This window comes from Ranitomeya imitator, chromosome 7 (assembly GCF_032444005.1).
Source record: "Ranitomeya imitator isolate aRanImi1 chromosome 7, aRanImi1.pri, whole genome shotgun sequence".
Lineage (NCBI taxonomy): Eukaryota > Metazoa > Chordata > Amphibia > Anura > Dendrobatidae > Ranitomeya > Ranitomeya imitator.
In genome coordinates, this window is record NC_091288.1 from 113,302,447 (window position 1) to 113,317,321 (window position 14,875).

The 14,875-nt window shown below is 44.8% G+C and overlaps 1 protein-coding gene across 2 annotated transcripts in view; it reads right to left on the minus strand.

Moving 5' to 3' along the window:
• The window catches only part of PIKFYVE (phosphoinositide kinase, FYVE-type zinc finger containing), a 610,036-nt gene that overhangs the window by 387,127 nt on the left and 208,034 nt on the right, over positions 1–14,875 (minus strand). The window contains exon 12 of one of the 2 annotated variants that reach the window (XM_069733753.1): positions 14,255–14,422. The exons of the other annotated variant lie outside the window; for it this stretch is intronic. Coding sequence (XP_069589854.1) covers positions 14,255–14,422 — 168 coding nt within the window. The remainder of the gene's footprint in view (positions 1–14,254; positions 14,423–14,875) is intronic. 2 annotated transcript variants of the gene reach the window in all.

The following is a 14,875-nucleotide window of genomic DNA, read 5'->3' on the forward strand; positions in this document are numbered from 1 at the left end:
GTTCATTGTACCAGGAATATTTTACAAGGCACAATGACAATACATTCTTGCCCTGCATTCAAATGCATTAAACCAAATCATTAGCTTTACAAAGATGAAATAAATTTCGCATTATCACTAATCCAACAAGCTGAAGTCTTATTAAACGTCCCTGGGAATGTTTGGATTTCTATGTGTGGCAATGCTGAACCAGGATGGATTGAATTAGTGTCACACTGATCAGCAGAAAAGGACTCTATAGAGCGGAATGGGAAGGAGCGATATCCATTCATTAGACTTTGATCACAAAATAATTGAAGGCAGAGTTATTCAGCCGCGTCACTAGACCAGACCAATGGAAGAAATCATTTATCAAGAAGATACAGGGCGATTCAAAAAGGAGCATGCGAAATTATCACCTTGTTATTCCTAACCAAGAGAACAGAGCAGAAATGCACTACGATGAGAAGACACGATCCAGGTTCTATCTATACACTAGAAAGGTTCTACGTGTCCTCCACTGGTGACACGGCAAACGTTTCTGGCAAAAAAGAGAGGTGCTGGCCTGTAGACCGGTGTGCAAGAGGACGAGTGGTGTAGCGGCCATTAGGGAGAGGTCGTGCACTACCGACAGTTTCTGTTCTTCGTAGCCTTCCCACCTCTGCTTATGTATGGAGACAACCGCTGCTGTGTTACTGAAATGTCAGAAGTCAAGATGAATAGGAGGACCAAGGAAACACGGCAGAGGATAAAGTCGTTTTTGTTTGTTGTTTTATTTCGTCAAAAACTTCTTGAAAGACTCTTCCTACTCATTTCTATTGGAAATTCACTTTGTTACTCATATGAAGTGTTTTGGGCCTTTTTTTTCCTGAAGAGGTTTTAAAAAGCGACAGGTGGAAAATAATAAAGTGTATGTTGCTTTCTTGCAGTTTAAAAACACTTCAAAACCATATCAGGAAACAAAAAAAACTCCCCCCAAAAAGAGCTTTTCTCGAAACTAATTGTTTTTTGAAAAAAACAGTCATTTTTGACCACCTAAAAAACCACCAAGAGGAAGCCAGCTTACTGATCACGCAAAACCTAGAATAAAAATAATATATAGAAACCATAGGGACTATCTTTATTGGGGACACATTTTGGTGGGACAGTTTTTACACTCTCTTAATAAAAAATAGAGACAACCTCTGTTTTTTTTACATGTATTACTACTGCTTATTTCAAAGTGCAGGACAGCTGTTACTGTTTTTATCCTAGGTTGTCAGTTAAAGGTTGCAGTGTGAATGTGTACGTACAGTCACACTGCAAACAGATATGGCATACTGGACCAGGAGTAGGATAAGCGTGATGTTCCCACATGAAGGCCTCTTCATGACGTTGCCAATGTGGTCATGTTGAAGACTGGCATGTAATGATCCATTCTGTAAGTGGAATTAAATGTCACATACCATGTCTAAGGAGTCAGCGTCTGCACAATCCTTCAAAAGACATTTGCGTGACACTTGGCTACTAGCAAGATGTCACCACAGACCTCTAGCCACCGCTCTCAAAGAGGTCATGGTGCAAAACAAGATGGCAATTAAGGGTGGAATTGAGGTCTTTCCTCTTCAGTGATGTGAGCCACTTTTGTCTTGAATGCAAAGACATTCGTAAATTGGTCTGTAGACCATGTAGGCAATGCCATGAAGAGACATTCATGAGGGAAAATGAAAGTTTCTCAGGAGCCATTTTTCAACACAACAAAAGGCCTCACATTGCTTGTGCCACTAAGAGCAGCTTGAGTGGCCCATTCATGCTACCATGGCCTGCAGAATCTCCAAATGTGTTTCCCATCAAAGACATCTGGGACATCATTGGTTGACAATTGCAAAGGGAGCTGCCAGCATTGGATCTTGATTTTTCATGCCCAAGTGCATTGAGCATGGCAGAACAATCCTCATGCAACCTTTCAGTCCTGGCAGGTTATAGAAGTTCACTGTGAGACATTGGGCAGCGATAGTAGATGCTGCGCAGTGTCTCTGCTGGATGACAGGCTGTATGGTCGCATCATACAACTATGAAACCTGCCATCTAGATGTAGCAGAGCTAGACCCATCGTGGGACAAATGAATTATCATCTTCTATGTGGAAAGGTGAGGAATATTGTTGTTTGTTATTTTAATTCTTTTGCAGGGGAGAATGGTGTCTCTGGAATCAGTGATGCAGTAAGCATGGTTTAATTAAGATTTATTAAAAGGAGTCTGTGTCATTCTTTCAATTAATGGACTTTTTTTGGGTGTGTGTTTCTAGTAATAGTTAGTAATAGTGGTATCTTATTGACGCCTCTCCATTACTAAACTATGTGCTTGATGTTATCTGACAATATAAAGGTGACAGCAACCCCCCAACTATTACCCCACTTGCCACTGCTACAGGGCAAGTGGGAAGAGCGAGGCTAAGTGCCAGAATTGGCACATCATATAGATGCGCCTTTTCTGGGGCGGCTGAGAGCTTGGGGAGGGGGGGGCAGTATCAATGGCTCCTTGCTTGGCTATTAATATCAGCCTGCATCTGTCTGCCTAGCCTTTGCTGGTTATTAATTATAGGGGGACCCTACGTCATTTGTGGAATTCCCCATTTTAATAGCCAGTAAAGGCTAAGTATACAGTTGTGAGCTGATACTGTATTAATAGCGGAAGCTCCATGGGTATTACCCTCTTCCCAGGCTATAAACATCAGCCCCCAGCCGTCAGCATTCCCTCTGCTGGTTAAGAACGTTAGACGGGAGCCCACACCATTTTTTTTCCATAAAAATAATCTTTTCATAATTAAATACATATACAGAAAGCTGCATACACACACTCTACTAATTGTATGTCACTAACATTTATATATATATATATCTATTCTGTGTGTATATACTGTATGCAATCCATATATTCTATTGTGTCCTGCTGTGATTTTACTGTACGTGGCTGCTGAATTGCCGGCTTTTATTCTATTTATTTTCTATCTATGTGTTTTGAAGAATATTTCCTTTGAAAACGATGTGTAAATGAGAAAATTGCTCTATGTAAAAGCTCATGTTAAAATCGCATTGTATTCGGATAGCAATCGTACTGCATTCAGATGCAAATCAGATGTTAGGTGTGAAAAATGCATGACACTTTCATTACACTTGTCCGACTTTGCAGGAACAAAATCGGACAGATTTTAAAATGGCTAGTGTGACTCCAGCCCATGTATGAGAATTCAGACAGTAATTTGTTCAGTTGCTGTTTGGAGTCTACTACAATCCAGTGTTTTCTGTTCCTATCAACTATGCACACACCTGTGACTTCTACAAACCCTCAGACCTGCTGGTTAAGCCTCCGCTTGCTATTGAATGGTAAAGCCATCATTCCATGTGATCTTCATAAACTGGGAATATGGCTACTGTACCTACATCTGTGTGCTGCGATTCCTCTCTTTGTCTGAGATCCAGAATAGCCTATAATTCAGGGCCTTACTGTTTGACCTGCTAACAGCCTGCTGTGCTACTGCCATAGGTCAGTGTGTCCACCTTGACCTAGATTTTCCTGAATCCACCTCACCAAGTGAGCCTAACATTCTACTCCTGCATTCATGTTGTGCACCTTGTTCTGTTCCTGGATTTGAGTTATAAACCTGGTTTTGGTTCCAAACCTGCATTGTACACCTGGTTCTAGAAATATATCAGGTTCCAGTGTAACAGGCCAGATTAACCCCGGGTATATTCTGGCCTAGGCCTAACTATACCCCGGGGTATAAATTGGCCAAGTCCAGTTTATACCCCAGCTGCTGTAGATCACATTTTTCAGTCTTTTGAGCACTATTGAGTGATATACTCAATAACGGAGCTCTAGGCAGCAAACGGGGCCCCAGGCAGCACATGAGGGGGCAGAGATAGTGAACGGGGTCACAAGAAGCACAAAGGGGGCAGAGACAGCGAAAGGGGTCCCAGGCAGCACACAGGGGGGCAGAGACAGCACACGCAGCCACAGGAGGCCCACAGGGCCCCAGGCAGCACACGCAGCCCCAGGAGGCCCACAGGGCCCCAGGCAGCACGCAGGGGCCCCAGGGAGCATACGGGAAGCAGAGACATTGATCGAGGTCCCAAGCAGCACACGGGGCCCCAGGGCAGCACATGGGGCAGAGACAGCGAATGGGGTCTCAGGCAGCACACCATGTAAAGAAGCTGCGGAGACACCATCACGTGTTTCTCGACGCAAGCAGTGAATAGCCAGGCCTTTCCCCGGGAAGGAACAACCACGGGAAGGGCAGCATCCTACGAAGGAAAGCCACCTATGCCAAGCATGGTATCCATCCACAGACAGCTGTTTCGGGGTTTTTGCCCCTCATCAGTGTGGAGTAGGAATCTGGCTATTAGGAGCAGTGCCTAGTAAAAAGGCTATAAAGACACAGATGATTGGCCTCGGGGAGACCAAAACATCCAACACCGCGGAGACACCATCACGTGTTTCTCAACGCAGTGATTCCAGAACACTGCCCCCATCCCTTATGGGAAATATGCAGATGCATGTAAAGAAGCTGCGGAGACACCATCACGTGTTTCTCGACGCAAGCAGTGAATAGCCAGGCCTTTCCCCGGGAAGGAACAACCACGGGAAGGGCAGCATCCTACGAAGGAAAGCCACCTATGCCAAGCATGGTATCCATCCACAGACAGCTGTTTCGGGGTTTTTGCCCCTCATCAGTGTGGAGTAGGAATCTGGCTATTAGGAGCAGTGCCTAGTAAAAAGGCTATAAAGGCAGCACACCAGGCCCCAGGCAGCACACGGGTGCTCCAGGCAGCGCACAGGGGGCCCCAGGTAGCACACAGGGGCCCCTAGCAGCTCACAGAGCCCCAGACAGCATACAGGGCCCCAGACAGCACACGGGGGCAGAGACAGCTAACGGGGTCCGAAGCAGCGCACGGGGCGCCAGGCAGCGCACTATACCCTGGGGTATAAATTGGCCTAGGCCAGATTATACTCCAACCAGGGCCAGAATATACCCCAGCTGCTGTAGATCAGATTTTTCATGCTTTCGAGAACCATTGAGTGATATACTTAATAACGGGACACCAGTCAGTACACAGGGGCCCCAGGCAGCACACAGGAGCCCCAGGCATCGCACAGGGGGTAGAGACAGTGCATGGGGCCCCAGACAGTGCAAGGGGCCCCAAACATCGCACAGGCGCCCCAGTCATCACACAGGATTGAGTGATATATTCAAGAACAAGGCTCCAGACAGCATACAGGGGGAGGAGAGAGCACGCAAGAGGGGGAAGAGACAGCGCGCAAGGGGAGGAAGAGACAGTGCGCAGGGGGAGAAGAGACAGCGTGCAGGGCCCCTGTGAGCTGTCTCTGCCCCATGAGCGCTGTCTGGGGCCCTGTGCGCTGTCTCTGCACCCTGTGCGCTGCCAGGGGCCCCTATGCACTGCCTGCGGCCCTGTGCGCTGTCTAGAGCACCGTGTGGTGCCTGGAGCCCGATTTTCTGTCTCTGCCCCCCTATGTACTTCTTGGGGTCCCGTGTGCTGCCCGGGACTCCGTTCGCTGTCTCTGCCCCGTGTGCTGCCTGGGGCCCCATTCGCTGTCTCTGCCCCCCGTGTGCTGCCTGGGGCCCAATGTGCTCTCTGGGGCCCGTGTGCTGCCTGGAACCCCTGTGCACTACTTACCTGGGGCCTCTGTGTGCTATCTGGGACCCCATTTGCTGTCTCTGCCCTCATGTGCTTCCTGGGCCCTGTGCGCTGCCTGGGGCCCCTGTGCGCTGCCTGGGGCCCCTGTGCGCAGCCTGGGACCCCTGTGCGCAGCCTGGGACCCCTGTGCGCAGCCTGGGACCCCTGTGCGCAGCCTGGGGCCCCTTGTGCTTCGTGGGGCCTCTATGTGCTGCCTGGGGCCCCATTCGCTGTCTCTGCCCCCTCGTGTGCTGCCTGGGGCCCCGTTTGCTGCCCGGGGCTCCGTTATTGAGTATATCACTCAATGGTTCTTATAAGCCTGAAAAATCTGATCTACAGCAGCAGGGGTATATTCAGGCCCAGAGGGGTATAATCTGGTCTAGGCCACTTTAACCCGGATATATTCTGGGCAGGGGGTTAATCTGGCCTGTTACACCGGTACTACACCAGTATTGTAAACTTGGCTCTGGGTTCTGTGTACCTGTTCAGTAAATTTGGGAACATAAAGAAGAACTTGGTTTGTAAAACAGTCTATGCAGTAAGCTCAGCTCTGTTCACACATTCAGGACTGGACAATATTTGACAATTTTCAATGTACGGTACCTGTATAGATTGTATACGAAGTGAACATCAGTATTTGCTGTATGTACTGTGACAAAGTCACTGGTAAAGTACTGGTTGGGACATATGTGTCACTACGCTTAATGGCATCAGTGATATAAACTATTTTCCCCCAGCACTCTGAAGTGTGGTGAGGCTGAAGCTAAAGTTCCATAAATGGGCTGGTTTTGTGTGGACATTCATAGAGCGGGTGGGAGAATGTCCACTGATCTCCACCTGCAGAGCTGGCACCACCGTGTCCTGACAGGGCCTGTGTGATGTCACAGTCATGTCATGAGTCACATGATGGATGAGTCACATGATGGATGAGTCACATGATGGATGAGTCACATGATGGATGAGTCACATGATGGATGAGTCACATGATGGATGAGTCACATGATAAATGAGTCACATGATGGATGAGTCACATGATGGATGAGTCACATGATGGATGAGTCACATGATGGATGAGTCACATGGTCTGGGGCTTAAGTAGTTTCCTTCCAAAGGCAGCAGTGTTCAGTGTGCCTGGAGAGGAAACACTCCAGGAAAGTGTTCGCTCATGTGTTGGATGCTAAAACCTGAAGCGTGTGTGTTCTGCTAGCAGTGAGTGGGAGGAACCCCGCTCTCAGTAGGACTGTGCTTTCTGCCACCATTTTGTTATGGTTTCCTGTTTTTGCCCAGAGGGGCTGTATTTGCTAAATTACACCTTGGTTTATGCTGCCTATAATAAGCCAAAGGAAGTCCTTAAAGCCACAGGGTACCCGTGTCTACCTCTGTGTGCAGCTGAGTGGGCCGATCTAACAGTACCTACATACAAATCGCACTAAACATTTAAAAATACTCTACTTGGCAAATTCAGGTTGTACATTAGCCAAGTAAGAGCAAAGGGAACACGTTATGTCCTTTTTAGCATGTAAACTGTTCCCAGTGCGTTGTTAATGATGCAATGTGCATCACTAACACATTTTTTTAATTAAGAACGGTGGTCTAATCATGTGTAAAAATCACTTTATATAGTTAGCTCGTACCTGCTCATTTAGTCATAGGGGTGTGCTTCATTTCATCCAGTCAAGGTTGGAAGGATGTTTCCAGGGTTGCGCCAACGTCACTCAACTCCGCTTTGGAAAGTCTTGCGCTTGCGCAATGTATTGTATAGCCACACTTGCAGTGATGAATGGAAAGCCGTGCATGCGTAGTGACAAGCGTCTCCCCGTGCCTGCGCTGTGACAAGCATCTCCGGCTGCACAATCAGCGAAGCTAGGTAATACACACAGCTTCCGTGAGCATGCATAGCTCCCCGGCCAATACTGCGCAAGTGCGGCTCTATAGTACAGGGCTAAAGCAGGATTTTGATTTTTGCGTGGGAAGGAACAACCGTGACTGAATAAAATGAGGAGCACCCCTATGACTAAATGAGCAGGTACAATCTAACTATATAAAGTGCTATTTTCACATTAGACTGCAGTTTTAACAACAAAAAGATGTTAGTGATGTACATTTTCACTTATGTGACTTAAATGATAATTCCCAAAGTAGCAAGTTTAGCCCCCTACACAGAATAGTGTATAATGTGATTGATGGGTCTGCCACAGCCAGAAAACCCAGCGATTCCAAGAACCACGCTCTGCCCCCAATCCCCATCCCCTAGATTGATTTTGACAGAAATAACACGGTTTTCCCTCAAAATCAAGTGATAGTTTAAGTTGCCAATTGGAAGCCCACAGCGATCGCTAACTGCTGGAGATTTTGGGTGCAATGTGGCCACACTAGGACCATGGCATGGCTGCTGATTCTGGACTTAGTCTTAAACTATAAATAAGGGAAGGGGGTGAATACAGACAATCATTGCTCCTGGCTGAAGGAAAGCCCAACAGGACCACTGCCGGTAGGGTAGCACTGTGGATAAAGGATTTGTATTTTGTCACAGACCCCCTGGATAAAAATCTATCCAAGGACAACATCTCCATGAAATCTGGACATGCTGCCCGTGTCTGTGTGGGCTTCCTCTGGGTAATATGGTTACAACAACATGTGGACAGGTGAAAGGGGTTTTACGGGATCATATGCTTATTCTTTATTATGGAACTGTAGTGGTTAAATATGACAAAAGTAGCTGTATACAGCCATCCTTGTACCAGTAATGCCCCTCCACTGTTCCTGCCAGTCGTCGTCGATCCTGCTGCTGCAGCCAATTACCATGCTTAGTAGACTTGTGCCTATTTCACTGACATAACAGCTTAGCCGAGTGATTGGCTGCAGTGCTTACATATAGTTACAACACCACTGCAGTCTGTCCAACTGGAGCAGTGATTGACGAGTACAGCAACTTTTGATATTTTTAAATCCCCATACGAAAAAAAAATGTAAGCACGGAAACCTCCCTACAACTGCTGCGCTTGGGGAGGTTCAGAACAACATTTGCCATCCCCTCCCATAGCTGCTATAGTGATGCTTCTCCATCGTTGTTGAAAAGGCTCTGTTGACAGGCTACAGCAATGACATCAAAACTACACAAGTGACCACCGCAGCTAATTACTGGGCTCAATAGTATTGTGTCAACTACAGGTGCTTCTCACAAAATTAGAATATCTGAAAGTTAATTCATTTCAGTTCTTCAATGCAAAAAGTGAATCTCATACATTACATAGTCATTACAAACAGAGTGATCTATTTCAAGTGTTAATTTCTGTTAATGTTGATGATTATGGCTCACAGCCAATGAAAACTCAAAAGTCATTATCTCAGTAAATTAGAATACTTTACAACATCAGCCTGAAAAATGATTTTAAAATCCAAAATGTTGGCCTTCTGTAATGTATGTTGAGTAAATGCACTCAATACTTGGTTGAGGCTCCTTTTGCATCAATTACTGCATCAATGTGGTGTGGCATGGAGGCGATCAGCCTGTGGCACTGCTCGGGTGTTATGGAAGCCCAGGTTGCTTTGATAGCAGCCTTCACCTCATCTGCATTGTTGGGTCTGATGTCTCATCTTCCTCCTGACAATACCCCATAGATTTTCTATGGGGTTAGGGTCAGGTAAGTTTGCTGGCCAATCAAGCACAGTGATACTGCTCTTTTTAAACCAGGTATTGGTACTTTTGGCAGTTTGGACAGGTGCCAAGTCCTGCTGGAGAGTGAAATTTCCATCTCCAAAAATCTTCCTGGTAGACAGCTGTACTGACTTTGGTCTTGATAAAACACAGTGGATCTACACCAGCAGATGACATGGCTCCCCAAACCATCAATGATTATGGAAACTTTGTGCAGACCAGCTGTGTACTGTCTTTACGCGCCTATTTATTGGAAGTCTACAAACACAGAGGGTACCAGTGTTATGGAAAACTTCCTGTCTGGTGCCGGTACCCAAGACGACTTCTCCTGCAACCCTAAATGACTATCGTCCTGTAGCCTTAACATCTCACGCTATGAAGGCCTTGGAAAGATTAGTGCTTGCTCACTTAAGACCGAGGGTCAATGCTTTTATCGATCCCCTTCAGTTTGCTTACCGACATAGATTGGGGGTGGATGATGCTATTCTTTCTCTGTTACATAGGGTACATTCATTTCTGGAGATTGACGGAACCACGGTGTGAGCGATGTTCTTCGATTTCTCGAGTGCATTTAACTCCCTGCAGCCACCTTTACTACACAAAAAGATGACTGATATGAAGGTTGAGGAGGGGATGAGAAATTGGATAACTGACTACCTATCAGATCGGCCACAGTTTGTACAGATGGGAGCAGTGGTGTCAAGCAGATTATTGAGCAGTGTAGGTGCCCCCCAGGGAACGGTGCTTGCGCCCTTTCTATTCACACTGTATACTTCAGACTTTCAGTATAAATCTGAACTTTGCCACCTTCAAACATTTTCGGATGACTCTGTGGTTGTGGGATGCATTAGGGGAGATCAGGGGGATGAGGAATATAGAAGGGTGGTGTCGAATTTCGAGGATTGGTGCAATGGTAACTATCTACAACTAAATGTTAAGAAAACTAAGGAGTTGGTGGCCAACTATAGCAGGATTAAGTTGGAATGCTTACCGATCACTATTGTTGGTACGGAGGTAGAGCAGGTGGAGAGTTACAAATATTTGGGGGTCCATTTGGATAGCAAACTGGACTGGAGATGCCACTCAAATTGTCTACAAGAAGGGGATGAGCAGACTGTATTTCCTAAGGAAACTGAGGTCTTTTAATGTGTGTAGCAAAATGTTAGAAATGTTCTACCAATCTGTGGTGGCAAGTGCCATCTTTTTTGCAATCACGTGCTGAGGTAGTAGTGTGCGGGCCTCTGATGCTAATAAGCTGAATAAGATTATTAAGAAGGCAAGTTCTGCTGTGGGCTGCAACCTGGACTCTCTTGGGGAGGTAGTGGAGAGAAGAACTCTGAAAAAGTGTATGGCAATTATGAACAATAATGCACATCCATTATATGAGCTATTCATGAGACAGAAGAGCACCTTCAGCAACCGGCTTATACTTCTGAGGTGTAAGATGGAAAAATATAGGAAATCGTTTGTGCCAACTGCCATGGGAATGTACAACAATAACATTAGGGTTAAACCACCAAGGTGAACGTCTACTTATTTCTCTACATTTCAGTTCACTTGTTGTGTATGTCCTATTCTAATGTATAATGTTCTTCTGTCAACTCCACTGTCATGTCAACTATGTAATTCCTTTATGATTTTTATGATTTAAGCTGTGCTGCTGTGATACCATAATTTCCCACGGGATCAATAAAGTGTATCGTATCGTATCGTAACTTCACACTAGACCACAAGCAGCTTGGATTGTGTCTCTCTCCACTCTTCCTCCAGACTCTGGGACCTTGATTTCCAAATTAAATGCAAAATTTACTTTAATCTGAAAACACCTTGGACCACTGAGCAACAGTCCACTCCTTTTTCTCCTTGGCAAGACGCTTCTGGCGTTGTCTACTGGTCATGAGTGGCTTGACACAAGGAATGCGACACTTGTAGCCCATGTCCTGGATACGTCTGTGTGTGGTGGCTCTTGAAGCAATGACTCCAGCAGCAGTCCACTCCTTGTGAATGTTCCCCAAATTTTGGAATTACCTTTTCTTAACAATTCTTTCAAGGCTGTGGTTATCCCGGTTGCTTGTGCACCTTTTTCTACCTCACTTTTTCCTTCCACTCAACTCTCCATTAATATGCTTGGATACAGCGCTCTGAACAGCCAGCTTCTTTAGCAATGAACTTTTGTGGCTTACCCTCCTTGTGGAGTGTCAATGACTGTCTTCTGGACATCTGTGAAGTTAGCAGTCTTCCCCATGATTGTGGAGCCTACTGAAACAGACTAAGGGACCTTTTTAAACACTTAGGAAGCCTTTGCAGGTGTTTTTTGTTAATTATTCTAATTTACTGAAATAATGACTTTTGGGTTCTCAATGGCTGTAAGCCATAATCATCAACATTAACAGAATAAACACTTGAAATAGATCACTCTATTTGTAATAAAATACATGAGTTTCACTTTTTGTATTGAAGAACTGAAATAAATTGACTTTTTGATGATATTCTAATTTAGTGAGAAACACTTGAATATTAAAACATTGAATTTTAAAGAAGTTTTGGACGCTGGAACACACCTGTTTCTTTTAAAATGTTGTTTATATCTCCCAAAGCCCATAAAAAAAAATTACACATAGAAATTAATTGGTTTCCTATGAAATTGAGCTATGTAAGTTTTAGACTTAAGGAAAGTCAACTGCAAGATGCATTGGGGTCAGGGACTGCAACGACAGATCCTATTTGTTCAGAATGGCTCCTCTGGTTTACTCTATTCTCCATGTTCTGCCCATCAATAAGCAACATAACAGATATGACAAAACAGGCAATGGGGCCCCGGTTTGAATTCAGAAAACATAATATTTTAGGGGAAGAAAAGGAGACAAAGCTTCAGCTGGTATGTAATACGAGACCAGCTTGTGGTGAAGTTAGAACATGTCCTCAAGTCCTGATTACATTTGTACTCCCATTTTACGGTAAAGGGAACCGATCACGTGATTCTCGTTGCCCTTACTGCGGTCAGCATGAAGCAAAGGCCGAATCATGCATTACACACCCGGTAGCGCTTCGGAGAAAAACATAGCTGGAAGTGCATCCGACAGACGTGACTAGTCCGAGATGTATGTCCCCGCAAGCTTCTCCCCACCCCCTAGACTGACCGCTCTTTTCTTGGGGGCATATAGTGCAAATGAATGTGAAAAAAGTGTCAATTAATATGGGTAAATAAAATACCGGTAATCTTGGAGGATGCATTATAGAAAAAGGAGTTTTCAGAAGGGATCAAAAACTGCTTCCAAATGCAAAGCTGGCCCTAAATATAGGCTTGTGTGAGATTCACGTATGTGGTCTATGCTTATTAGTATACAACTACTGGAAGGAACCAACATGCACACAATTACTGCAACCCAAAGGGGAAAAATATGCATGCGGCTGTGAGATAAAAGTACATGGACATACAGAAAAACCAGTACCGAGCAGAGCAGAAAACGTCGCTGCATTCACTTCCTACTGCTCAGAAAACATTTATAACAAAATACTTATAATTTAAGCCAATTAATTGCTCCATGGGCAAGAAATTATGACCATAGTTATTGTAAATGTGCATAACTAAGGTAAGCCAAATGTAGACTTAAAGGGAATCTGTCAGCAGGTTTTAGCTCCCTCATCTGAGAGCAGCCTGGTGTAGGGGAAGAGACCCCGAGTCCAGCAATGTATCACTTACATACTGGGTACAGCAGTTGTGGCACAGAGCTTTTACATATAGAATGCAGCAGAGCTGAGAAAGCTGCCCCCGCCCACATCAGGCTCCGGATATACAATGTCCATAGACAGGGAGCTGCTTATCACAGGGGGGATGAGTCAGACAAGCAGTCAGGTGCACATCAGACCAAGCAATGATAATGTCCTAGTGATAAAACCTTCACTGTAAGTAAACAGCACACAGGTTAAAAATAAACGACACAGTTTAATTCAGTGTTTTAACCCTTTTGTCCTCAGATTATGTAGCAAAAACATAATAGCTAATGTCCTGCTTGTGACTTCAATACCTAATATAGCAAAACTGAGGCAGGGCATATCCCTATATACTATGCTTGCGTTTTACGGACACCTGCCTTTTGGGTAAAGTAAAAAACTAAAATAAAAACATACTGGAATGCAACAATTGTGGATAATTGATCCACAGATTTAACCTCTTAATGACCAGGTAACACATTTACAGCTGATTTTGCTGGACTTTGACCCCACACTATTGTATAATGACAGAACGTGGAAAGGGGGGGGGGTCAAAGCTCCTGTGATCTAGCAAGAGCAGGGTGGGTGTCTGGGGAGAAGACAGAAGTTGTTTATTACCGCTTTTGTCTTCCAATTCACCAGCTATATAGCATTCCATGAGCACTAATCTGTATAGTTCACAAAAAAAAACAGCACCGCTGCTGATCGCCAAGTGGCTGCTCAAACAGCACGGCTCCTGGATCCTATCAGGCCCCACCAGTGACTTGTGTCACCATAGTGGCAAAATACATTTCATTTAATAAATGTAATAAAAAGACCTTAGATTTAGTATTAGACTTTCACATGACCATACTTACCTGCAAAATTCAATCAACAGTTTATTTGGTGTAAAACAAAAACTATACAAAAAAGTAAACCAAAAAAGCTAAAATCAAATTCCTTTTTTCTTTGTGTCGCAAAAAAACTCCTGTATTGATTACATAATTAAAACAGCATTAACAATATTTCAATTGGTCTCTCATAAAACATTGAAACAAAAAAAACAAAAACGTTATGGCTGCTGAAGAAGCAAAACAAACGAAAAAAATAAAATTGGAAAACTGGCCAATAGTTCAGGCCTGGTCATTAAGAGGTTAAGCATTTTCATCCTACCAATGGATAGAAGGCACAATTCTAGGCATAAAAGTGTTAAGAAGATGGTGGCAGAGGCCATCTGAGCGGCTTAATACCTTTCTGGTCAGCAGGGTGAGGGGGCACATGGGGGTACTTGGAGTGCTTCTTGATGTGGAAGTTGACGTTGTCCATCTCCACATTGAGGCTGATGGAAGCTGCAGAGTCACTGTCCATAGCAGACTGGAAGCTGCTGACTGACGTACGCTTACTAGGACTTGCAGAGTCTTTGCACGATAAAGCAAGGGGAGGAAAGCAAAGGGAAAGGAGGGAAAACAAGGGGTAATCAGGGTGGAGGGGAAAAACTACATTTAGTAAGTGGAGGTCCCCAAGGTCAGTCCTTAAATGCAACCAACAATTCAGGTTTAAACATGGGGGAACTACAAGAATAAAGGAGAGGAGAAGAGCTGAATACATTAGGTGGACCTCAGGATGGACACTTGGGGACTTCATAGTGGAGAATCTAGATTTCCAAACATGAAGCTTCTACTACTAGAGGCTGCAAAGCAAAATCAGAGAAACGGCTAGTAATTAAAAGCCAGAACTAGCGGAAGCAGCAGATCTCTGGTTATGGAGCAGGGGACAAGACCACCACATCACACACAAGAGGGCATGTGAAAGACAACGCCTTGGATGTGGCCGTGATTAGTTGCAGCATTCAGGCATCACACTGACATTCG